This window comes from Ostrinia furnacalis, unplaced genomic scaffold (genome assembly GCF_004193835.3).
Source record: "Ostrinia furnacalis isolate ACB-3 unplaced genomic scaffold, ASM419383v2 OfSCF0188, whole genome shotgun sequence".
Taxonomy (NCBI): Eukaryota; Metazoa; Arthropoda; class Insecta; order Lepidoptera; family Crambidae; genus Ostrinia; species Ostrinia furnacalis.
The window spans coordinates 220,811-246,534 of record NW_021130427.1 but is presented as its reverse complement, the minus strand read 5'-3'; the positions used below and the strand labels follow the sequence as shown (position 1 = coordinate 246,534).

The 25,724-nt window shown below is 38.6% G+C and overlaps 1 protein-coding gene across 10 annotated transcripts in view; it reads right to left on the bottom strand.

Annotated features, from left to right (window-relative positions):
- Positions 1-70: 70 nt before the first annotated feature.
- The window catches only part of PH (polyhomeotic), a 56,147-nt gene continuing 30,493 nt past the window's right edge, over positions 71-25,724 (bottom strand). For 3 of the 10 annotated variants that reach the window (XM_028306666.1, XM_028306739.1, XM_028306722.1), the window contains 12 exons: positions 24,296-24,402; positions 23,254-23,355; positions 22,439-22,525; positions 12,896-13,060; positions 11,382-11,505; positions 10,188-10,345; positions 7,501-7,648; positions 6,796-6,896; positions 6,311-6,392; positions 5,681-5,901; positions 4,660-5,239; positions 71-4,090 (listed from right to left, as the gene is read on the bottom strand). In XM_028306666.1, the coding sequence (XP_028162467.1) occupies positions 5,021-5,239; positions 5,681-5,901; positions 6,311-6,392; positions 6,796-6,896; positions 7,501-7,648; positions 10,188-10,345; positions 11,382-11,505; positions 12,896-13,060; positions 22,439-22,525; positions 23,254-23,355; positions 24,296-24,402 (1,514 nt within the window). In that variant the 3' untranslated portion in view covers positions 71-4,090; positions 4,660-5,020. The remainder of the gene's footprint in view (positions 4,091-4,659; positions 5,240-5,680; positions 5,902-6,310; positions 6,393-6,795; positions 6,897-7,500; positions 7,649-10,187; positions 10,346-11,381; positions 11,506-12,895; positions 13,061-22,438; positions 22,526-23,253; positions 23,356-24,295; positions 24,403-25,724) is intronic. The other 7 variants (XM_028306710.1, XM_028306715.1, XM_028306730.1 and 4 more) reach the window with 5 other exon arrangements.

The following is a 25,724-nucleotide window of genomic DNA, read 5'->3' as shown; positions in this document are numbered from 1 at the left end:
TATACTTACTTTCGTAGCTTAAACGATATTACTGTTTCTTTAAGGTAAAGTGTAATAAAAGAAATGTATATCAGTCTCAATTGCTTTATTTTTTCCTAATTTTGACGTGAACAATAGTATCAGTGTTGAGTTGAGCAATGTTAGTTGGACAATTCAAAATCTATCAAGTTACACAAGTGTTTAGTCACGCCCGTACATATCGATGTACATTCACAAAAGAACATCTTAAACGAATAGCATCTTTGCAATTAAAAAGTAATTAAGAAATAATAGCATCCTCAAAAACTATCTAGATGCAACGTTTTTGATGTTACAAAACATATGATAACAAAACTAACTACCCAACATTTTCCCAACCACTACAAAATAAGAGTATTGACGTCAACAATGCGGAGTACTACCGCTAATTAACTTCACTAATATTAAAAGTAATAAAACCACATAAATAATATTTACAGATGTGACTATGCTGTGTTAGGGCAGTGGAGAGCCGTTTTCAAAATGTACAAATTAGACGTTCACTATGTTATCCTAATGTTACCAAATAAGTAAATCTAAAACGACATTTTTACATTACCACATAAATACGATAAGTATTATTATTTTATTAGTATTAGGTATATTAACATTCACGATAGTTCGCACCCCTTGATAGAGTGCCAGAAGTTGGGGAATTATAAAACATTTTAGGCGAGAATCTACGAGAGCAACCTGGACATAGTTCATATTACATCAAGGATCCAGTTTGCAGAACACTTATCTAAAACATCAAATTTATACATTAAATGTTCTTAAAATTGTTTTAAATTCCCAGTACTTACACTGTATGATATTAATAAGGTACTGACCTGTTTTTGGTATCTAATTGTTAAAATATAATAAGTATATACAAATCGCACTAAAAGCGTGTGTAAGTGTCCAGTACATGTTTCCTTTTCTAGTATTTACAACGTACGGGTATACAAATGTTACTGTTAGTATAAATTGAAAACTCTGCTAAGAAATATAATGAATAATAAAATCAGTTAGTAAAATCGATGTATATCCTGAAAAATGTGTGTAAATAATTGTCTTGCAAGTAAACGGCCTGTTGACCGAGGTCAGCGACGGCTTACGAGGCCTGACTACAATTGACGTTAAACTTAAAATATTTACAATGTAACTTCATTACGAAATGTGAGCTGGAAGTGCAAATCACGCAAAAATTACGAATGTGGTTGCTCTAGTTGTTTCGGTGTGTTTCTTTCTATTCATGTGCATTACAGATTTATTTATTACCAGACGCGTATCTACTGTCTAATTGCCTATTGCACACACACCTCTGCGACCAATCATTTTCATTACGCCCGCAGGTAGTTTTAGAAAACGTCAAAACATAGATCTCATTTGCAATATAACAAGGCGCGACTTACTCTACCAGCCCTCATAATTAACTAAATAAGAAAAAGTACGTGACAACACGTAGAACTAATTAGCACCATAGATTTTACAGTTTCATGGGTGAGTAAGAAATTGTTAAAAAAAATCATAAGGAATGAGATACTATGTATTAAAGGGGCTTGTAAAATATTGTTGCACATTCTCCCCTCTGTTGTTATAAGCTACTAACATTTTAAAATATTACAACAACTATAATAATATAAACGAATATACACCAACATAAAAGTTAAGTGATTAATTAATATTTTAATACTTAAGTAAGTAATATACGGATGTTACGCCGCGCGCTCTTAAACTATAAAATTACTAATTTTACTTATTAGTTCATAACAGTGTTGATCTTAAGGTGTGAGTTGGACTGACCGCAGACCACACAGCGACTCTACTGTTTTGCGTGCAACCACAGACTAGGAGTCATTACCTGACTGCGCCTGAAGGAGGGTTATGTTGTTATAATTCGCGATCTGCGGTTGTAGTATACAATCGACTAAAATTCGAACTCACCCCTTAGTAAAAACGAACTTGAATACTGAACCACTAACAGACAGTTAATTTATTTAGAACTATAATAATTTATAAAATTGTCGAGTCGTGATCTGTGCACCTCATTGATTGCCTGCACTCGAATGCAACATTTAAACGCAGCCAATTTAAACGCCTCGGATGCATTAGTTACTGAGATGCACCAATACAACTGTTTTACCGTCCGTCGTAAGGAAGCTAGCGACAGAGTCTAACCAATGCCGTTGTTTGTTAAACTATAGCTTGAGTACAACGGACAGCCGACGTCCTGAACCGAGTACGAAGGTTTCACCTTCACAATTGTCTCGTTCAGTTCCTAAGACATGTTAATTGTATCCCAGTTCTGGTCACTGTATGCTTACATAACTGCATACATTAATATAATACAAGTACACAAGGTAAATCACTTATTATCACTTATACACTAATCTACACAGGTTGTCCCGTAAGTAATAATTTAATGACAACCACGTGGGAGTGCGATATATTAACATTATAATAAAAACGAGACAATTAGTTTTAAACAAAGGGTCATTGCAATCAATTCAAAATATCCTAAGTCAACAGCAAACGCGACGGGATAATGCTTTTAAAACTGACTGAAATTAAGTTTTAAAAGCCTAAAACCGACATTTCATTATAACTTATAATTAATTGTTAATACGTGGTATAAAAAATACGAAGGTAAAAGGAATTAAAAATACAAATAAGTTCATAATAAATTCATAAGGAATTCGCATGTGAATTTTATATGCAAATAAATGTGACAAAATCCCAGTAAGAACTATAAAATTGACTCCCAGGTTCAGTTGTGTTTTAAGATGTTTATAAATATAATGGGACAACCTGATACAACATCCATCGTTAATATTTATACTAAAGATTAAAGAGCAATCGGTTGTATTTGTTTGTAAAATAAAAGGTAAATTAAAATAATTTTAAAACGCGAATAAAAAACTAAAAATAAGTGCATAGCTACATAGATTAATCTGGGTTGTAGTTCGATTAATCCGAGTACTTTGCTTATATCTAAGTAGGCGGACCTTTCGACATTTGTCCTTAATGCACCTCAGGCTTGTTTCACGACAGCGCAACGAGGAAACGAACCAGTGTTTAGTTACTTGGCAAACAATCGATGTCAAAAACAAAATAATGGCATAGCTAACACGTAACCATATTTCATATTAACCAGGTCTTTTCATATTCATGACTTTATAATTTAAGTAATGTAAATATTTCGTAGGTTTAATTGCGATTTTTGTTCAAATTTATTTTAGAAATAATTATTTATGTAGCCTATGCCTTAATATTGTCTCACATAAATACTAGATTTTATAAAATTTAGATTCGTTGTTCTTAAAAAAGACGCTAAAATGTTCTTTACTGAAAAATTAGATTTCGTTAGATGTTATAATATTAAAAATTTAACTTTAATCACAAAGAAGTCAATTTCCTTCACTGAATTCGTTTATACCTGAATCTTACTATCGCGAAGTCTCGCCTCGATGTTAGACGAATTTTACATTTACACAAAAGCGTTAGTTTATGTTACACAAATTAATAAACACAAGAAAAAACGTAAATGCTAAAATTCATAAATAATAAAGCTATGTGGTGCAGAGTTATTAAATAACCGCATTTGTTCTGGATATTGCTGTTATTTAATAAGACACCTTAGAAACTAAAATAACGAATTGCGAACGCGTTTGATACCATAATATAACCGTTTGTATATATTTTAATATACAAGGTTATTTGTAAAACACCAGCAAGCTCATAGTAATAGTGGAGCGGTCAAATCAATTAATATTTATTTTAGTAAGTACGAAAAAAAACTACGAATTTTCAAAAGTCGTAGAACAAATTAATCTAACTGCGAAGTTGCTGGTGTTTTACAAATAGCCCTGTATAAGTAGATTAAGATTAGCTAATATTATATTACGAAGTCATAGTACATGAAGATCTTTTAGAGTATAAAGTACGCTGTTAATAGTCTTAGATCGGCTCGTATAGCCAGTGTTTTAGGTTGCCCACTATCATTTTTATATTATCTCACTAAGAGTAATATATGAACACTTACGAAAACTTCACAGGTTTCGATCCGCGTTCAGATAGTAGGCAACAAAATCTGAAACAAAAACATATTGTGTTAATATCGTCGATGGCATGGCTAAATACAGCTAGTTGTTTGAGAACTAAATGAGTTAACCAGAATAATGTATTCTGATAGAAAAGTTGTATTTTTGTATTATTTGTAAACGGTTTCGGGTATCAATCATCATCATTGTCAATCTATCAATAACAAAATAAATAAATAACTTGAAAGTGTGAAGAGATATGTATAGATGTAGTTCCATCAGAGTAGAATAGGATCGCCATTGTTCCTGCGGATGTCGTAAGTCTAAAAGGGGAGGATAATGCGCACATCAGATCATCCCACACAGTGCAGGCCAAATCCTTCATTTGATTTGGCCCCATGGAGGATTTGGCTCCATTTGTTTGTGGTGATTGATGAGATACGTGTTCCCGCAGTGGAAACTAAATGATGATTATGTCGCAGTCCACCATCTGCATGAAGCTTTATTCAGTAGCCCGGAGTCATCTTTAGTCATTGCAGTAGGTACACAACTGAGCCGGATGAGCAGCGGCGAGTCTCGTCCACTCCTGCACGAGACCTCGTCTGCAGCAGTCGCTCACCTCAGTCGTTCTCGTGCGTGGTCTGCTCGCCCTCAGGACGCAGGGAGTCGATGCAGGCCACGATCTTGAGCGCGGGCCCGAGCTTCATGGACAGCGCCATGACCAGGTGTTCGGGCCGGATGAACAGCAGCGCCTCTCCGTCCACTCCTGCACGAGACCTCGTCTGCAGCAGTCGCTCACCTCAGTCGTTCTCGTGCGTGGTCTGCTCGCCCTCAGGACGCAGGGAGTCGATGCAGGCCACGATCTTGAGCGCGGGCCCGAGCTTCATGGACAGCGCCATGACCAGGTGTTCGGGCCGGATGAACAGCAGCGCCTCTCCGTCCACTCCTGCACGAGACCTCGTCTGCAGCAGTCGCTCACCTCAGTCGTTCTCGTGCGTGGTCTGCTCGCCCTCAGGACGCAAGGAGTCGATGCAGGCCACGATCTTGAGCGCGGGCCCGAGCTTCATGGACAGCGCCATGACCAGGTGCTCGGGCCGGATGAGCAGCAGCGCCTCTCCGTCCACCTCTTGCATCAGGAACTCGTCGGCGTAGGTAGCGCAACCGGGGATGTTGCGGATAAACTCGCACACCTCGTTCACCTGCAAGCGACGATAGAGTTAATTTTTCATACCCCATGCATTTGTAAAAAAAAAGGTCGGTGCGTGATTGAGCGATATGGCGCTGCGCGGCACGTCATTTGCCATCCAGCTATATTTGCTGCAAAAAATCTGCATTTTTGACATTATATGACAAACTAAGCTTAAATTAAACACCAATGTGTATACTTATTTTCAGCCAACTGAAAACTCAATTATGATTTTTGGTCTTATTTTATTCCCATAAATACGACAGTAGATTTTGTATGCCAGTGTAACACCAGTGAATATTAGGCAATGACGTCACAATACTAGGTATATTTTATTTTAAATGTTACTTATAATGAGTTTAAGATAATATGGAGTTATTGTATTGATTGGAAATATGCGCTGTGAAAAGTTAATGCTGAAGAAATAAAATGGACTGTAATAGACATGACTTACGGTCCACTTATTGGCGTTGGGGAACTTGGCCGCCTGGTCGTCGCTAGTCGCGGTGTCCGGCTCGTTGCTAGGCGACGCCTTCGCGGTGACGACCTGAGCCGCCTCTACTCTCTCCCTCTCTCGTTCCCTCTCCCGCTCGCGCTCGCGACCGGCCGGCTCGCTGCTACTCGACGTGATGCGCGCTATGTTCAAAGTAGCCGGGTCTAGCATTTGCTTCTTTCCTAAGAAATTATATGGCGATGAGCAAATAAGGATTAGGGGCCATGCAATAGTAAAAAGCTTTTCGGGTTCTGTGTAACGAAAAAGGAAACTACAGGAAAGAAATAAAAGGAAAGATTAGGCGCTGTGGATGTCTCAGGAATGAGAAACACTTTCATTTGAAAGCTATACCTCCGTACTAATAAAAATTACACGCTCGTTGAACAGTGTTTGAAAGTGACGATTGTTATGGAACTACTGTTCAACGCATGTGTAACTTTTTATTAGTAAGAGAGTTAAAATTTACGTCATAAATATTTAATAAAACTGAATAATAACAGCCCCTAATGAAATAATACAATAACGTAAATTATAAATAAGGAGTAATAGGAGAAACTAAGTTAACCGAGAGAGAAGAAAGAAAGAACTTACGCGGTGGCTCGTCGGAAGACGGGAGTTTGTTCTCCTTGTCTTGTTCCTTATCAGCGGTCCATTCGCGCAGAGGACGATTTACCTGCAAAAAGCATTTAAATTGTATATTAATAGGGTGCATAATACACAAGTATGGATGTAAAAAAAAAATGAGAGAAGCCAATCACTGATGATGAAATTCCTTATCACTTGATTTTTACCTCGTAAATGAATAATGTTGCATGTAAAGAACGAAATGTAAAATGGACGGTTTTTATAAGAATGTTTGAAATGATTTACTGGCTTCAGATCGACAAATGACTGTAGCAATGACGCAAATTTTGATGATTGATAACTCATAATAGTACAAAACAAAATCCAAAATAGTTCGCAATATTGCCAAAAGTTTACAATTACAATGAACCTTATTGAGATGAGTTAAATGCAACTAAAAAAGGTTAATTCATGCATCTAACTACGAAAATGGTTAAGAAAGAGATAGTAACACTTCTCACAGCAAACGGTTCTCCGGCCTCTTGAATGACGTAGCCTTCGATGACGTGCGTCAGGATGTTGGGCTTCACCATGGCTTTGGGTAAGCCTTTATCTGAAACACGACAATTATTATTAAGATTCAATTCAGTGCATGTGTCAAGGCAGTCAGGTCTTCGCAGGAATTCACTGCTCTGGTTGGTTGGAGGGGCAACAGGAGGACTTAGGTGACATTTCATCCGAGAAAATCTGATCCGCGGATGAGTTGTCTCCCTTTCAAATTTGTTAGGTGTCGAATCATTCGCAAAATATTTATATTCGGATGAAACGTCACCGTTTCTAACTTGGAAGATAGATCTAATTTATTAATATATTTCGGATGAGACGACACTTCCAAGTTTGAAACGGTGACGTTTCATGCGAAGATTTTGATCATTTTGCGGATGATTCNGGATGAAACGTCACCGTTTCTAACTTGGAAGATAGATCTAATTTATTAATATATTTCGGATGAGACGACACTTCCAAGTTTGAAACGGTGACGTTTCATGCGAAGATTTTGATCATTTTGCGGATGATTCGACACCTAACAAATTTGAAAGGGAGACAACTCATCCGCGGATGAGATATCTTCGGATGAAATGTCACATAAGTCAACAGGAGTCACAGTGTTGAAAACGAGAGCTGTTGTGAATAATAGTGTTGTACGAATTACATACCATGCGAAGCCTGCTGGCTCATGTGCCTCGGAGCGCTCTGCGAAGACTTGAAAAGCGCAGTGGTTCCACCAGCGGACACCGGCGCTGTGATCGCTGCCGTCATCGTGGACGACGCGGAAGTAGAGGACGCCACCGTCGTCACCACCTGCTGTCACAGCACACGTAAGATAGACGTCCCAAAGCTATGAGGAAACCTTTAATAGCACATAGAACTCCCACCTCTATGAGGGCTGCCGTATTTAAGTTCAATATTTGGCGCCACTAGCGAGCAATACAACCTTAGTTTCCAGTGGCGCCCATCTAATGGGTGCAAATGCGATAGTCCTACTATCGTGTTAGCACTCGTCATCGGCGTCACTAGCGAGTAACATGACCTTTCACTGATGGCGCAAATACGGTAGCCCTCAATGGGTAGATGACACCAATGAAATTGACACAAAATTCTTACGAGATGTAAAAATTCGATTTTAGATCTTGTGGTAGCAAGAAAATACTATGATATAAATTGTAGGCAAAGTCAATTGACTAACTACGCATACATTAAAAGCAACAACAACCTAATTCTGACCTAAAAGATGAAGGAACGAAGACGAAATTCTATAAACATTGTGACTTGCAATAATTATTAACGGTGTCAGTGGTCCAATTGAAATAATTGAATTGACGTATATTATTATAGACAACGACCAATAGAAAGAAAGAAAGCGCTAAAATGAAAATCATAGAAAGAGACAATCGACAAAAACTTACTGACTCAAAAAAATATAATAAAGTTTACGCCAAAAGAATGTAATAAAACATGGTGACAAGCATCAACATCGCCCATTTTTATGCCTTTTTTCAGGTGCCATTTGAAATAATTATGTTGACACAAATATTTAAGTGAATGTTTGTATACATTGTAATAATTATCTAATTGACAAAATCGACAAATTCTGTTGGCGTCAACTACAAAGAGATGTGCCGACTAGCCGACAAATAGGCCGACTAGCCGACAATCGGCCAGTAAATTCGCCCTAGCTGACGATTGATTCCTTATAGTTTAATAACATTAGCGTCAAACAATACGAGAAGATTTAATGAAATTTTGGAATTCGCGCGCTCCAGGTTTTGAGTCCGTGATCGTGAGTTTCCTAGTCGGTACATCTCCAGAAGTTTCTCAAAACAAAAGACATCCAATCAAAACGAAAGTTTCCGATGCGAAAGCAGATATTACTTCAGCCTAGCCCACATGTTAGCACAGGCTACCTGAAAGCCAAGTTAGCTTATTTTAATGTGGATTGTGCTTTAGAAATATCTTTATTTCGTACCGGAACAAAATAAGGAAGAAATGTTTATGGAACAGCTGTTTCGTAACGTACTGGCAGTTGACTCAATCATACCTGACACAGTCCGTTATGAGAAGCAATAGTATTACATACTTGCGGGGTCATGGCAAAGATCGATTCCAATTTAATCTTTCCTTGAAAAGACCCTGGTAATTGTAATACATTTCATGAAATGATTGAGTGTTTGCGACAGTTGGGAAATACAACATATATTTTAAATTAACGTGTATTGGGACGGAAGCTTACTGCATCCTTCTTTCTGTACGACGTCCTACTCCCCTTGGCGGGCGGACGCTTGCGCGCGGTTTCGCGGGGAGGGTCCTCACTCGTGGAGTGAACTTTCTCTCCCGACCACGGGGTTTTGGGGCGCTGCAAAATTAAACCATCAAAGCTCGTCTGTTTCGCAATTGAGTTGTGTGACAATGAAGGTCCCAGATAACGGTGAGTTACTTAAAATTGCAGCACGGCTTCGGCGCGTAAGCGATGGTTGAACCTGTCTAGATGTCAGGCCGAGTCTGCAAAGCGTGAGGGTTTCAGGTGGCCCTTTGCATATCTGTCTAAACCCTAGATCTTGCAGGAAGAAATGATTTCGCTGAAAAATGTTGGTTCCGTAGCAGTTTTGGTTGCAGGCAAAGTTGACCAACAGTTCAGGCACTGAAGGAATCATCGTGAAAAGTACTTAGCTTGTTGTTTTCGTAGTTACGTACGATTGATACTAAAGTTTCCCGAAAGTAGTCACTAGTCTAGTATCGGTGCTAACGGGTGTGGTGTGAGGTGGTGGGGGGCGTACAGAAAGTTTTCTTCGCAAAGGTATTTAAAAAAATGTTGAGACATTTTTATCATCTCAACCACAAAACGTCCCCTGCTGAACATAGGCCTCCCCCAATACTTTCCATGTTGGTAGCGGCCTGCGTCCAGCGCGTTTCTGCTACGTTTATGATGTCGTCGGTCCGCCTTGTGGGTGGACATCCCACGCTGCGTTCTCCGGTACGCAGCCTCCACTCCAGAACCTTGCTGCCCCATCGGCCGTCAGTTCTGCGTACTATTTGCCCTGCCTATTGCCACTTCAACTTGTGAGGTGGTGTGGGGTGGTGCAGGCAGTAGCGGCGTAAGGGGGAGGGGGGGGGTCCGCCCGGGTGACAAGCCTCAGGGGGTGACACAAGTCGCGCAGATTANGGGGGGGGGGGTGCGACTGTCTTTCAATCTTCGAATCGGTAGGTAACCCCAAAATCCTGTTAGCGGATCTGCCATGACAAGTCTGCGGTCTATCTTCTTTTACCCCAAAATCCTGGGGGGTAGGGGGTGCCATAGGACTTATGACAGGGGGAGAGGGGGGGGGTGACCGCCCCGGGTGCCAACCTGCGGCGCGACGGGCGTGGTCTGCTGCGCGCTGTTGGGCACGGGCGGCGCGGGCGGCGCCGGCGCCGGCTCTGAGCTCGTGGCCGGCGCCGTCTCGGTCTTTGGCGTCACCTGCTTGGACTCCGTCGTGACTGTGGCGCTCGATGCGCGCTGGAACTCTGTAAGCATACACGAGGTTAAGGACAATGTTTGACAGTGAAGTTGTATCAATAACGCATCGTTCGACAATTTTTGAGACTTGTGTTGTGTATTATGTCAACGTGAAATTGTGAACTCTGTCAGGTTATAATATAACGCGTTAGATTGTAAACTAACAGTGGGTTAGGTTTGGTTAGATTGCAATTTAACTACGTCAGATTATAATCTGACGGAATTCACAATTTTACGGTGACGTATACACGTCAGATGTTCCCTGCCAAGTTGGTCTTTTAGGATCATAGCTCACTTATCAACTCGGAAAGGGATTTACTTGCCTGTCAAAATAGAACACAATGGATTGGCTCGACTAAACGATTTAGTAACGTACTCGAAAATTTTTGTAAGTACAGTAAAATCCCGATTATCCGGATCAATTAAAACCAGGGGTGTTCCGGATAATCGAAAATCCGGATAATCGATTTCAAAGTAAAATCAAACAATAATTAACTTTTAACAATAGAAAAGGTTTCCAATACATCACTTTAGACCATTGGATGAATCCATTTCTTATAACAATGAACCAAGACACGTCTGTACCGTGTTACGGTGGCGGCGCCTTGCCGTTTTGATGGGTCCAGACCCTAAATTGGTAATTAGAACTGTGAGGAATGAGTCCGGATAATCGGATATCCGTATAATCGAAGTCCGGATAATCGAGATTCTACTGTAAATAATTAAATTACTCGACTAGTGCGAACAAGTAAATATGATATGGTGGTGATATGGTGTCAATATGTATGTATGTATTTACAAAAAAAAAAGTATTTAAGTATGTTTATAACCGGTGTCTAGTACCCATAGTACTAGCTTTGCTTAGTTTGGGTCTAGAAGCGTGTAAAAATGTCCAAGGCTATTTATTTATTTTTATGATGTTAACAGTATTTGCATGCCAGCTTCTGGTGGACTGTTCGGACATTTTAATATTGTAACAACTGTAGACCACTTTTCACGCAAATAAACTGATATGATTTGACAAGGCTTTAGTGTGGTACTGACCAGCAGAAGAGACAGGGGCGGAGGCCGGGGTGTCTGGCGCAGGCGCCGCGCTGAACGGCGCGCTGGCCGGCTCGGGCGCCGCGTCGACCGCCATCGGCTGCGGCGCGATCTGCTGCACCGGCGCCTGGGTGCCACAACACTATTAGTTAAGGCACAGAATAATATGTACTAAAGCCCGGTCTGTGAGCACGTAGAATTTTTTCCAATGACCCCAAGCTACTCATCCTTATCGCTCGCGCGTAATTTTATTACTGTCGCGACTGTGCGACAGGCGCCCGCAGTGAGTGTGCGAGCGCGACAGCAACATAATTACACGCGAGCGATAAGGATGGGTAGCTTGGGGTCATTGGACAAAATTCTACGTGCTCACAGACCAGACTATATACGTACAGAAAATTTTCTTCGTAAAGGTACTTAAAAAAATGTTCAGACATTTTTATCATCTCAACCATAGGACGTCCACTGCTGAATATAGGCCTCCTCCAATGCTTTCCATGTTGGTAGCGGCTTGCGTCCAGCGCCTTTCTGCTACGTTTATGATGTCGTCGGTCCGCATTGTGGGTGGACATCCCACGCTGCGTTCTCCGGTACGCAGCCTCCACTCCAGAACCTTGCTACCTCATCGGCTGTCAGTTCTGCGTACTATGTGCCCTGCCTATTGCCACTTCAACTTGCTAAGCCGTCGGTAAAAAATATCAATTTTATTTATTCTATCAATTATAAACTTTCGCGTTTCATTTCAACTAAAATAGAGAAACACGGGTCACACACACTTATATAAAAATGTCGTGTTGAGACCCGTGTTTCTCTATTTTATCTATGTCGTCAATAATATGTTGTAATTTAGCTTGTCTCAGAGTCGAGCACCGTTTCGTTTACATACGTCAGTGATCGGTACTGGACCGGTGCGATAAGGCTGACTGGTACAAGAAGCTACTGTTCACCATCTAATGCACCACACGCGTTTCGCGCGTTTCTTAAAAGTTCTATAGGGCCGACCACGCGCAGGGGAACATAATGTAGGCTGGCTTCCCACCTAGACGCGAGCAGCACAGGACCGATTGTTGTGGTAATCCTTGGGAAGAGCATTCAACTAGCAGCGGGACTAAATTGTTCTTTAATTTCGAACTCCTCCTATGTTCTTCTGATTAATTTCGTTGCGGGTCCAATGACAGTTTAACTTTCCCCCGGGGCAAACTTGACCTTCATTGGTTGGGTTTTTGTGGCGGTCAAGCTGTAGATCCTGGCTACACAGGAGTTGCAGTGGTGGGAACGAGAGGTGGGAATAGTCCCGTAGCAACGGACCTGTCGTCTCCACCGCTGTAACTCTTGTGAAGCCAGAATCTACATCCAGCAGTAGACGTTTGTCAGCTGAGAAGTAAGACGTTAGTTTGATGTCTTTACCATCACTATTTCGATAGATTATAAAAAATACAGTATTCTCCACACTATATTTTATCTCGAGTTATTTAGCTCCAATCGCCAACATAAGATAATATAAAGAAGGTTCTTACCGGTGGCGCCATCTGGCTCTTGTCATCCTCAGTCTTGACGTGAGCCACGAGCGTGGCCGGCGGCTGCATCGGCAGCACCGAGCCCTGAACCGGCGCCGCGATGAGGCCGACGGTGCCCGGCGCCTGCAGCGTCAGCTGCGGCGAGCTTAGGCTGTTGGCCGACACCTATACACCGCGCGACAACAATATAAGCTTCGGCACTACTTTGAGGGTCTCATAAACAGGGTGCTTTTTTATACTTGATCAAACTAAAAGGATTGATTCTACTGCTCAAATGCGACCACTTTTCATTGACATCCCCATACTAAAGGTAATATTTGTACTTCGGTCTCCTGGGATTTGAGCAGTAGAATTGTTGCATTTGACCAGTAGAATCAACCCTTTTTGTTTGAGAAAGTATAAAAAAGCACACTAGATCGGAATAGGTCGTTTTGATATAAGGGTGGGAAAGATGATAATGTGTCCTAATTTAATTAAATGTGGCTACTTTAATGAAGGTGTTTGATTGGATGAAGTAAGCTATGATTCATTCTGGCACAAATAAGTAACATTGATAAGTGATAAAAACAAATAAACATAAAACACTTAATTTTCATTTCCAGAAAAAAAAAACTGAACAAATAGGCCAGTAGAATTAAATTTTAAATCGGAAATAATTCCTACATAAGATTTTATTGCTTTAATGGCTTCATTGGTTGCCCATTAAGACTCTCCTAGGTTTTCGACTTCGACGGAGTTGTGCTTAAGTGGTGGGGGCCCCCGAAAGGGGCGCTTTTTAGGTTTTCCGGTTATACCGCGTAAAGGACTTGCCCTATCAAAAAGTGGTCTTCCTGACGGTTGAAGGGCATTTAATCCTGCATTAAATAAGACCAAATTCATATGTTTTGGCCAAACCGTTCTCGTGCAAATGTTCGGCAAAGTAGAAAATATGTGTATAATTAATGACCCTCTCCACATCCAATAGCTCGTCACCCGTAGGTTCCCAAGCCTTGTAAAGGGTCGCCTTAACCAGCGTATCCCTGTCAAGGCTCACAAGTTAGATTCGCTTATCCTTGTTCGTCCCAGTCGTTCCTTAACTGCGGTTGCTGCACCTCTTCCTGGCACTCTCCTGAACGACTCTGTGTTACCTAATGTGGCTGCCCCTCTTCCTTGTACCCTCCTGTACGATTGCATTGCTTAGCCATATGCCTGGTCCAAGGTTCGACGCCACAAAATCAACTTCAGTTTAAATACTATTTTCCGTGCTTGCAACATTTTTCTTTACTGCTTCGCCTCTATTAGTCGTAGAGTGATTGTATATATCCTATATCTTTCCTAAATTTATGAGATAAGGTAAACGGCTACTAGTTCGTGATAGTACGTAAGTTCGTAAGTTTTTTTTCTAGCTCAAATAATAAGCAAATGGAATATTATTTATAAAAATTCTTTATTACTACAAAAACTCTATTATTTAACCTTTGGCGTGCTATTGAGCCGCGCAAAACTGCACCCGCCAACTGCTACGGTTTTCAAATGATGTTTCAAATGACAAAGTAGTCTTGTCTTAGATCTGAGACATAGCAGTTGACAGAGGTTGCACAGATCTGAGACAAAGCATAGGAGAGGTTAAGCTATCTAAAAAACCAAGTACCAACATTGTGGCGCCAAAAATGAGAGCAATACGAAGCTTCAAACTCACAGAGAGCCAAAAACAGCCGTGCGGCGTGAAAATGTTGCTCTCACCGTAAGGTTAGCGCTCCAACTTCTTAAGCTTATAAAAAGGCGAAGAAACGTCCATTTGCATAACACTTGTAATAGTGGTTTCATGTGTTCCTTGACAATTTATTTGGCTTAGAAAAAAGTTATATGAAAACGTAGAATTCCTTTAAAATTGCGATTAATTGACTCACGAAATAGCGTACATATTATTTTTCGGGTGTCCCCTGTTTCGGGATACTACCGAATCAAGGATATTATGGATAATATTTTGATGCTTGGTTTTTAAATAATTATTTATGATAATTGAAATGTAATTTATGAATCAAATAATACATTTATTTAAGTTTCTCATGATCTAAATTCGGTATATGTTTCGTTCACTAGAATTTATATGACACGAGTTTGAAGTTTACATAAATGACCAATTTTAAGATAAATTAGCATAAGTACTACCAGCGTAATTTTGGTTTTAATTCGATTCGTTTTATTTATCTTGGTTTATTTGTATTTTATATGGGATAGATAATAGTTAATTGACACAATTTGACAATAATCCATGAATTTTACTTGGGGAATTTGGAATAATCAGTATCACGAAACAAGGAACCGTAATTATTAATACTTTTTAAGGCCCCCCTACATTTCTGATGGTTATATAAATACAGTGTGAGTCACGTTAAAGTGTACATATGAAAATAGATGAAACTAGACCTATTTTTATCGACAAAAAAGAGGTCAAATTTTTTTTGAGATTTTTTTAAAAAATTTTATAGAATTTTTTTTCTTCCAATTACTTATTGTAAAGAAAACGTAATAACTTTTAAACTAAGCGGTATATCCTGATGAAATAAAAACAGTAGTAATGCTAAATAACAGGCGATACTAAAAAATACATAAAATACACAAAAAAGGCCAAAAAATAATAAAAAATGATACTTTTTGAAAAAAATCTGCTTAAAAATTCGTGTTTTTTTGGTTATTTGATAAATTTCTCCAAAAAATGCCCCTATAATAGGTGGTTTTTATTACTTTGTATTATTCTCTATCGTATTATCTTTGTAAAACCAAAAATCGCATGTCTCTATCCCTATCACAACATTTGCTATGATCGTTTGAACAAAGGCCTGCCACAACATTATTCTCCGCTACAGGTAGAGACAATTTTAATTTTAACTAAAATGCTTATTTTACTTCGAAATCTTTTGTTTTTATTTGAAATCTAACTTGTCTTTATCAAAATTACAAATCTAGAGCCATTTTCAGTTTCGTTCTTAACGAAGCGTTGAATGGCGCGCCCGGAGAGGCTTAGTTCAAACGATCATTGCAAACGTTGTGATAGGGATAGAGACATGCGATTTTTGGTTTTACGAAGGTAATACGATAGAAAATAATACAAAGTAATAAAAACCACATGTTATAGGGGCATTTTTTTGAGAAATTTATCAAATAACCAAAAAATCACGAATTTTTAAGCAGATTTTTTTCAAAAAGTGTCATTTTTTATTGTTTGTTGGCATTTTTTGTGTACTTTATGTATTTTTTTAGTATTGCCTGTTATTTAGCATTATTACTGTTTTTATTTTATCAGGATATACCGCTTAGTTTAAAAGTTATTACGTTTTCTTTACAATAAGTAATCGGAAGAAAAAAAATTCTATAAAAAAATTAAAAAAAATCTCAAAAAAATTTTGACCTCTTTTTTGTCGATAAAAATAGGTCTAGTTTCATCTATTTTCATATGTACACTTTAACGTGACTCACACTGTATTTTTACATATTGTTAGAATAATAAATCAAAACTTTATACGAAGGTACGTACCTACCTAGCTAGACAGACTCACATTATTTCTCATGAAGTAAGTAATATCGTCAATTTCACAGAATTATTTTATTCTAAATTTATACTATCGTTTTTAAATTTATTAAACCCTTAATCATAATTAAAATATCCTAACTCGATGCGTAAAACTTTATCCCGAAATAGGGGACATGAGTTCACGAACTTAGAAACAGAGCAAAATTTTATCACGAAACAGGATCCAAACAAGAGGTCCGCAGAACAATTAATATTAAAAAAAGTTTAAACAATATAACTATAATTTATGTATTAACTTACTGTCAAAAGACCAAACTTTAGCATACAAAAGCTTTCATACTGATATCATCCTTGGTTATTTTTAAATAAATTGTTAAAGTTGTAAGAGCCTTAATATACCGAAGTAGGGGGCACTTACCTTATTCAACAGAAAAATAATTATTTCAATCAAACTAGTAATTCTTGAGATTAGCGCGTTCAAACAAACAAACAAAAAACTCTTCAGCGTTTTAATATGAACTTGTTGTTGTTGATTTTTGGCGTCGAACCTTAGACTAGGCATACGGTTAGGCAACGTAGTCGTGCAAAAGGATACACGGAAGAGGGGCAGCCACAGTAGGTAACACAGAGTCGTTTAGGTGAGTGCCAGGAAGAGGTGCAGCAACCGCAGTTAAGGAACGGCTGGGACGAACAAGGATAGGCGCATCCAGCTCGTAAGCCTTGATAGGGTTACACTGGTTGAGGCGCTCCTTTTCAAGACTTAGACGCCTGCGGGTAATGAGCCATTGGACGTGGAGAGGGTCATTAATTATACACATATTTTTTACTTTGCCGAACATTTGCACGAGAACGGTTTGTTCAAAACATATGAATTTAGTCTTATTTAATGCAGGATTAAATGCCCTTCAACCGTCAGGAAGACCACTTTTCGATAGGGTAAGTCCTTTACGCGGTGTAACCGGAAAACCTAAAAAGCGCCCCTTTCGGGGTCCCCCACCAGTTAAGCACAACTCCGTCGAAGTCGAAAACCTAGGAGAGTCTTTATGGGCAACTAATGAAGCCATTAAAGCACTAAAATCTTTAGTAGGAATTATTTCCGATTTAATCCATTTTTGTGTTTAATTCTACTGGCCTAAAATAAATGGTTCAGATCATTGATCTCAGTTTATTGTCAAGGTATTGTTCTTGCCTATACTTGTTGCAAGTTTGCGAGAGGCAATTTAATGTAATGAAATATTAATCATTAATGGTAAAAAATATATCTTTGCTTATTACGCCGTAACTTTATCAATATCATGGACACGCTTTTTATTATCGAAAAAAAAATTATATCCTATAGGAATTTAACCGCTAGAGATAGAAATTAATATGAATTCATGTAAAATATCTGTCTCTAGTAGTGTTGATAGGTAGAATATAAACTTTGGCTGATAATGAAGCTTATCCATTTATAAAGTTATGACCTAATCACAACAGAACTCTCAACCTATTCCGATCTATGGTAATACACATAAGGCAGACAAAAAGGCAATTAAAAACATCGATTCCAAATTTGAAGACACAAAGATAGTTTTGCATGCTTGCATAGTCACAATCATTCGTTCGCATTTGACACCCTAAAGAAAAATCGACACGAAGCTCCGAAAAACTAAAAACATTTATATTGTTTAATGGAAGATAACATACAATTCCGCGTTTTGGGGCCTTCTGTGGTTGTCGCGCAGCGGGCTTTTTGGCTTTTTGCCCACGTTTCCCCTTAAGTAAAAGTGGCACACAGAAAATAATCAGTACACATGTGTGACAAAAACCTATTTTAATATGTATTCGGTCGCTCTTCCCGATCGATCGCTCTTTCGTATGTAAGGCACAAGTCACACAGTCAAGAGTTTTGCTTGGTGTTTAGACCAACTCTGTCTCTCTCTACCCTCGGAATCACTAAGTCACCAAGCTGAAATAGTACAGTGAATCGTCGAATCATTTTTCGTCCGCTCTTCGAAATGACTACCCTGCCAGCCACACTGTAAAACGCACACTGAGGGTTCTCCATACCACTCATAAGTTATGACATAACCAGATTCCCTAAAATATGGACTGTTGTATCCTGTGGTTTTTCTGAACGTGGTGACAAAATACTCACCAAATCGTGGCACCAAGCGAAGCTTTTGGCTTAGTGGCTTGGGCCTAAATGATATTTTAATACACTACATTTTCCATTAATTGTTTTCGTTGCTTTTTATGTCACCTTTTACGCATACCGAAAAAGGTCGAGTCGTTATCGGGGAGTATTTTGGTAAAAATGGAAGACATATCTATTTCTGATTGATTATTAAAAAATACCTTTATAGATTTCATGCGTGAGATACCAACATTAAGTCGGCACTCTTTGGCCAATCAATTTTTCAACATCATTTGATTCTTTTGATATCGAACTTGATGCCAACATTGTTAGAATTTGTTTATTGATTGATATAAATATTACATTGTTAATTATATACAAAATATCCCTTAAATCCCGATAAAATAAGTACATATTTTATTTTGTGACTATTTAATCAATATGCATGAATAATACTGGTAACATAATAGAATACATATTCCTAATGTTATAATATTCTGGTCACTATGCAGTTGGTCGTTGCAAACAAATGCAGAACCATGCAAGAGTTTAAAAACTCTCATGCCTTGAGTTAAAAAACATGCAATGGTGCAGTCTAGTTCATAAATATACAGGATGTGGTTTTGTAAAACAACTCCCATCTCAGGGGTGGTAGTACACATGAAAGTAATTACAAGAAAAATATAAATAAATTTTTAAATATTACTTTACCACTAAAAAACCTTGTTTAAACGTCTCCTAAAACTCTCGAGTTACCGCCTGCAACACCCCCGCGTACCCCGCTACACCACCAAGCACACGCGGCCGCCGCCCCTGGATAGCGGGGGGATTGACCGATAGCTCGCCCGCGTAATAATACCATTTTCCTGATTTCATGGATTATTCCATGAAAATTTAAAATACATATTTTTCGGCATCAGTGTCGTGTATACATTAATGGTAAAAAAATATATCTTTGCCTTGTGCTTACGCCGTAACTTTATCAATATCATGGACACGCTTTTTATTATCGAAAAAAAATTAATATCAGTGTCGTGTATACCACCACCACCCCTGAGATGGGCGTTGTTTTACGAAACCATTTTGTTATCAGTATCCAAATTTTTAGAAGCGACTGAGAATCAGTAACTTAATCGATTAAAGTAAAATAATATTTTTTTCCAGTGTTTAATTATTTTTATCCGCTGCGCGCGGTTTTAAAATTGGCACACGTGGATAATTTGCTTCGTTCATAGAAAAATGCAAAGCTTAATAGACATAATGGTGCGCGAAAATAAGCCTTGACCTTTAAAAATTAAGATATGGGCACCCGCGAATTACATTTTCAATTATTTTTTTCGCAAAAAATACCACGATTAAAAAGTCAAACTTATTAAAAAAATTGGATACTGATATAACAAAATCACCCTGTATGTATAGTTTCAAAATATTGTAGCACAGTCAATACTGTGCTACCGCAACATATTTATGTACAGTTTATATGATTACATTTTATTGATGTTTGACTTTGTATTGAAATATAATAATTATGATTGTTAAAACGTTTACAATATTTTGAAATGTGTTTGTGAACTCGACTGTACCATACACAATATTATCGTCTTTCAGAATCATGCATTAAATCATTATTTATATAGCACACATACGTATAATAATAATAAATACGAATATTTAAATTTATAAACTCAGCAAACCATGCAAATATAATAAAAATATTTTACTGTTGCTGTTATAATTGGAACTTTGAAAAAGTAAATAGTAATGTAAATTAAATAAATATATTTCGTCTTTCAACCAATTGGTTGGTCATTTGAAATTAGTTTTAACTTTTTTTCAAATTTATTTATTAACAACAATGAATAATTTTATATAAGCAAATATAAAAAGTAATTAAAAATATCAAAAGAATCAAATTCTAGAAAAGGTATAATTTCAACACTAAACTACATAATTATGACGAAAATAGGGCCTAGAATGGGCACATCACGTATTGTGTACTACTAAAGTTTAGGTAAAGTAATTCACCTCCATTATTTTATAATATATCCAGAGAATATATCTACAGGTCTATTATAAAAACTTTAGGAATTTGGTACAATATACGTGAGTAGAGCCGATGTTTCGTAGAACGGGCTATAGATGGTAAAGATTACGAACATATCGTTTCGTTTCTCCAAAACACCGACAACTTTGCCCGAATACTAAAATGATACTCTCAAGTGAAGGCTCTGTCACCACCAGTCGTCACGGAACTGATGGTCAATGAAATGGAACAAGTCAATATGTTTACTTGTGGTGATATTCGACTGGTGACTGACCATTGAAACAACGGAGCGTTACCTTTGAGTGCCGCTTCAGCATTTGGCCGTTAGATTGTCCTTTATGGCGTTTAGTTTAGTTTTAAGGGTCGTAAGAGACCCCATGGGTGCCACGTTAAGGTCCATCTACCTCATGGTGCAAGATCGCCGGCGAGACTTGCACGAGCGGGGCCGACAGCAGCGCCGCGCCGTCTATCGCGAGCGACTGCCAACCACCATCACCAATATTCGCATACATACTACGTTTACACGCTTATTTCAATATACACATTATTATACAGGGTGGAATTTTGTAATGCCACCTAAAGGGAAAGTACTTTTAATACTGTAGATAGAAGATTTTACTCAAAGAAAACATTCCTTTATTTTTGAAGAGAAATAGAACTGCATTCAATGATTTTCATAAATTTGCTTGCTACACTCGGAAATGAACCAACTAAAATCTGTTAAAAATTACACCCTGTATTTTTATTGCATCGATCGTTAGGGTTAAGTATAAGGATGAAATCTCTCAAACAAACTTGATAAATCAAATGAAAGGAAAACCATGAAATCTTAAATTATTGTAATTATTTACAGAAAATTGTATGGTATGGTGATTTAAAAAAAAATCGAAAATCTTTGAATTCAGTTCTCTTTCTTTTCAAAAATAAAGGAATGTTTTCTTTGAGTAAAATTTTCTATCTACAGTATTAAGGGTTTACCTACTACTTACTTTCCCTCCAGGTGGCATTACAAAATTCCACCCTGTATACATGTAATACGTGCTTATACATACGGATTGAGGATATAGTGTGGTAGATTGTTGAGTATACTAAACATGTATGTTTAAACCCGTTAAAGTTTAATCTATGTTGTTCAACTACCAACGTGACTATGATTTGTTTCACTATTGCAAACAAAACCATAATTCCAGTAGAGATATTCAGTGCAAAGGGCGGGATTAATATCACACACTTAGGCCCGATTCGACCAAACTTTTATCCGAGAATAACTCCTGTTATAACTGACACATTGACAGTTTCAGTTTGGGAAATATGTCAAAACTGTCCATTTATTCTGAGATTAATATTTACTCTTGTTTGGTCGAATCCACCCTTAGTACGCTAATGTTATTAGGTTCAAACTACGGGTATTCCTAAAGATTATGCAATTACTTATTACCTCAAAAGCACAGGCGCGACCTGTCGCTTCTACTATCACTCGCACACAAGCTGCACTGGTTTACCTAGCTCACAAAAAGTGAGTGGAAGCTTATTTTCTGATTGCTGTATGCAGGAAATGCCACGTACACCTTACTTTAGTCTATTATGAGTAATAAATTATGCATACTTGCCAATCACTTTATGCCGACAATTACAAAATCGAGTTTAGGCAAATGAACGTATGCAATAACTGTAACCTGATCAGAGTTAAAATCAGCAGTTTATATTAGTGGAAAGGTCGAGGTTGTTGCGATGCCTTCGCATATTTGGATTGTTAAAGAGTTCAGTTTGCGATGATTTTTTGTTTAGTTTTTTGAGTAATCCCCAAGATGTAGTGTAATTTCAGCGATTTTGTCTTGTACTATTAGTGACATAAGGGGTAGTACTCACGGTCTGCATCGGGGTGGAGTGGTTGAGCGTAGGCTGTTGCACTGCCATGCCCACTGAAGTCTGCACGATGCCGTTGCCGACCAAAGCCTTTGGATAAACACAGTGTGTTACAAGACTTACTACCTACATATGGACGTCAATTTTAAATATATACGCAGAGGATTCGATAGTGAAACAGTTTAATTGTTGAGAAAAGCATTAAACTTAATTTTACTTTTAGATATTTAATGCTTAGCCGACTTGGTTTATCTAACCTGCCATTTCAACTCGATGTAGCACTGTTATTATTTAATTATGAAAGAAAATAAAAAATACGAGTCTAATATTTTCTAATGATCTGTCTGACGGACAAATAATTGAAAATTAGTCATCCAGATTATTTACCTATTTATGGATATTAATTAATATGACGTGGGTACGACTAATTATTATTGTAGAATATTTAGTAATGTACGACAATTAAGATTTGCAATACCCTTACAGGGTCATAAGTTGAGACTTTTAGTTTAAGATCACCACCTATGTACACTTATGAAGCAATAAATGATTATGCAGCCGTGTGGTGACGGCAGAGTAGAATACATTTGTCACCAACCCCTACTCTTCCCGCGGGTGTCGTAAGAGGCGACTTAGGGACTACACATCAAACAGAGAATGGGCAGCAGCGCTCTCTGAAAAACATCAATCTTTTAAACTGCGATCTCCAACCCGCCTGCCAAGCGTGGAGATTATGGCAAAACCCTCCACTATAGTGGAGGAGGCTCATAGTCCAGCAGTGGACTGTAAAGGGCTGTTGATGAAATGATTATGATTACCTGCGGTTGCTGCGGCAGCGTTTGCACCTGCGTGCCGCCCGGCTGTGCCGGCGCGCTGTTGATTTGTCCCACCAGCGTGCCCGCCTGCGCCATACCGCCCAGCTGGAAACGACATTCGTACAGTTTGACTACAGCGTGGATGATGAGGAATAAAGGGGTTGGACAAGAGGGTGCACTACGCTAGAACGTGGCCTCATATGAGTAACTATAGTAATAGCTGCTTGCCTACTTATAATATTACTTAAGGACTGGTTAGCAGCTCCGATGGGGCGAAGTTTTTATTCAGTTAAGGATTATTTGACATGTAAATTATAATAAACAATTTGACATCTAATTTAATTTATTGAAGTAAGATTATTATAATTAATATTATTGAATAACTAATTGAATTATTGACATAGCTATATAATAATTATAATTGTAATTTATAATAATGATTTTTTATGCACAAATTCACATGCCAGCTACGCTGGTGAGATAAGCTGCACCTCATTTTAATTTAAGACCACATATTTTATTGTACCACATTATCTCGGTGAATAAATAATCTTTGAATCTTTGAAGTGCATCCAAATCCACGTGGTTATAACATCGACTGGGGATTAAAAGTCTTTTTTTTTTCGAAAGTTACAAAACCAAATTGTTTGTAAATCACCAACCATAACATTAAATGTATTTATGTCGTTTATAGATCACAAACAGACCAAAGAGAGTTGAATTACAAAAACAAAACCGCATAATGCGTCAGTGTCTGAAATATGCACATTAAAATCAGCAGCAGCAATTGGAATTCAGACATATCACATTTCATCTATGTGTGTTTTTCTTGTCTGAACAACAATATTTTAGATTCACTGCGTCATGATTTACTTACACTAAAGACTTAATAATACCTACTACTTATTTTATTATCTATCTCTCTCGACTTTCAGTCGGAACGAAATTGCTGACTTGAACAACATTACTACGAACTAGTCAACAATAAGCTTAGTCTCATTAATTCTGAGAAGTTACATTGGCAATATTAATTATATTCACTTACCGGATGTATTTGCTGCACCATCGATATGGTTTGCGGCATGCCCGCCATCGGAATGGTTTGCGACACCGAGCCTACGGGCAACGTTTGTTGCATGCCCAGCGTCATTCCTGAGAACAAATGCTTCGTCAGCATACGGCCAGAGAAATGACGAGCGATGAAGTGATTTGCAAGCGCCATCGCGCTAACCAACTTGTTGAATGCGTTCACAGTGTAATGATCGCGACACATGGCAGCACAATTAAAAAAGTTTGCTTCTGTTAAAATCACTACTTTAGAAAAATAATTTATCAATCTAAAGTTACACTATCCTCAAATATCATTGTTGTCAGCATACGGCCAGACCATTGACAATACCGAGCGATGAGCGAAGAGCGCTAGCCAACTTGTAGAATGCGCCTACAATGTTATGATCGCGACACATGGCAGCGCATTATAAAAAGTTTACTATTTTGATGCTACACAATATTTTCACCAATTCAGATAAACATTTTTTTCAATCTAAAGTTACACTATCCACGAATACTATTGTAGTTTATAAATAGAAAATCAATTGGTCTAATTATAACAATGCATCTGGAGGCTCTTAGATTAGGAGATGCGTTGTTTTTGACTATACACAAAAGTTACAAGTACTACACAGAAAGTTTATGAGAATGAGATTTGTGCGCATGAAAGAACCGTGCTCATTGTGCGGGCCAGCTGGGTCCACCGAGAAAGTGCGGAACTTTTGTGCAACGTACTTGTGCACGGCTTATCGAACAAATCAATGATGAGACTGAATGCGCATGCGTGAACACTTAGCGTGTCGGCTAACACGAGGCCGCACGAGGCTGCGGCCGTGTTGACGTTTTCTGATGATGGCTAAAGCCCGGTCTGTGAGCACGTAGAATTTTGTCCAATGACCCCTAGAGCTACCCATCCTTATCGCTGGCGCGTAATTATATTGCTGTCGCGACTGTGCGACTGGCACCCCCAGTGAGTGTGCGAGCGCGATAGCAACATAATTACGCGCGAGCGATAAGGATGGGTAGCTAGGGGTCATTGGACAAAATTCTACGTGCTCACGGACCAGACTATAGAGCGAGTTCACATATTCTGTGCACAGCGGCGTAGCGTGGGACGGCCGAAGGGCCATGATCCGGGCGGCTCAGACTAGGGGACGGCGGGGAGCAAAGCTGCCGCCCCCGCGTGGTCTATTCTTCAGCGTCAGGTGGCAATGGATTTGGACATCACTGGACATGTCACGGGGGTATGTCTTAAAAGATCACGACATGCCTACCATTGATCGTAGAGGAGACAGTCCTTGTCCACATTAAGCAGAATGTCCTTGACTTTTCAATGTAGCTTGTGACGCTCTCAACTGGTGCTGCGTGAAGTTAATGACGCCCAACATTATTTACAAACTGACATTAGCAACTAGTTATGCTAA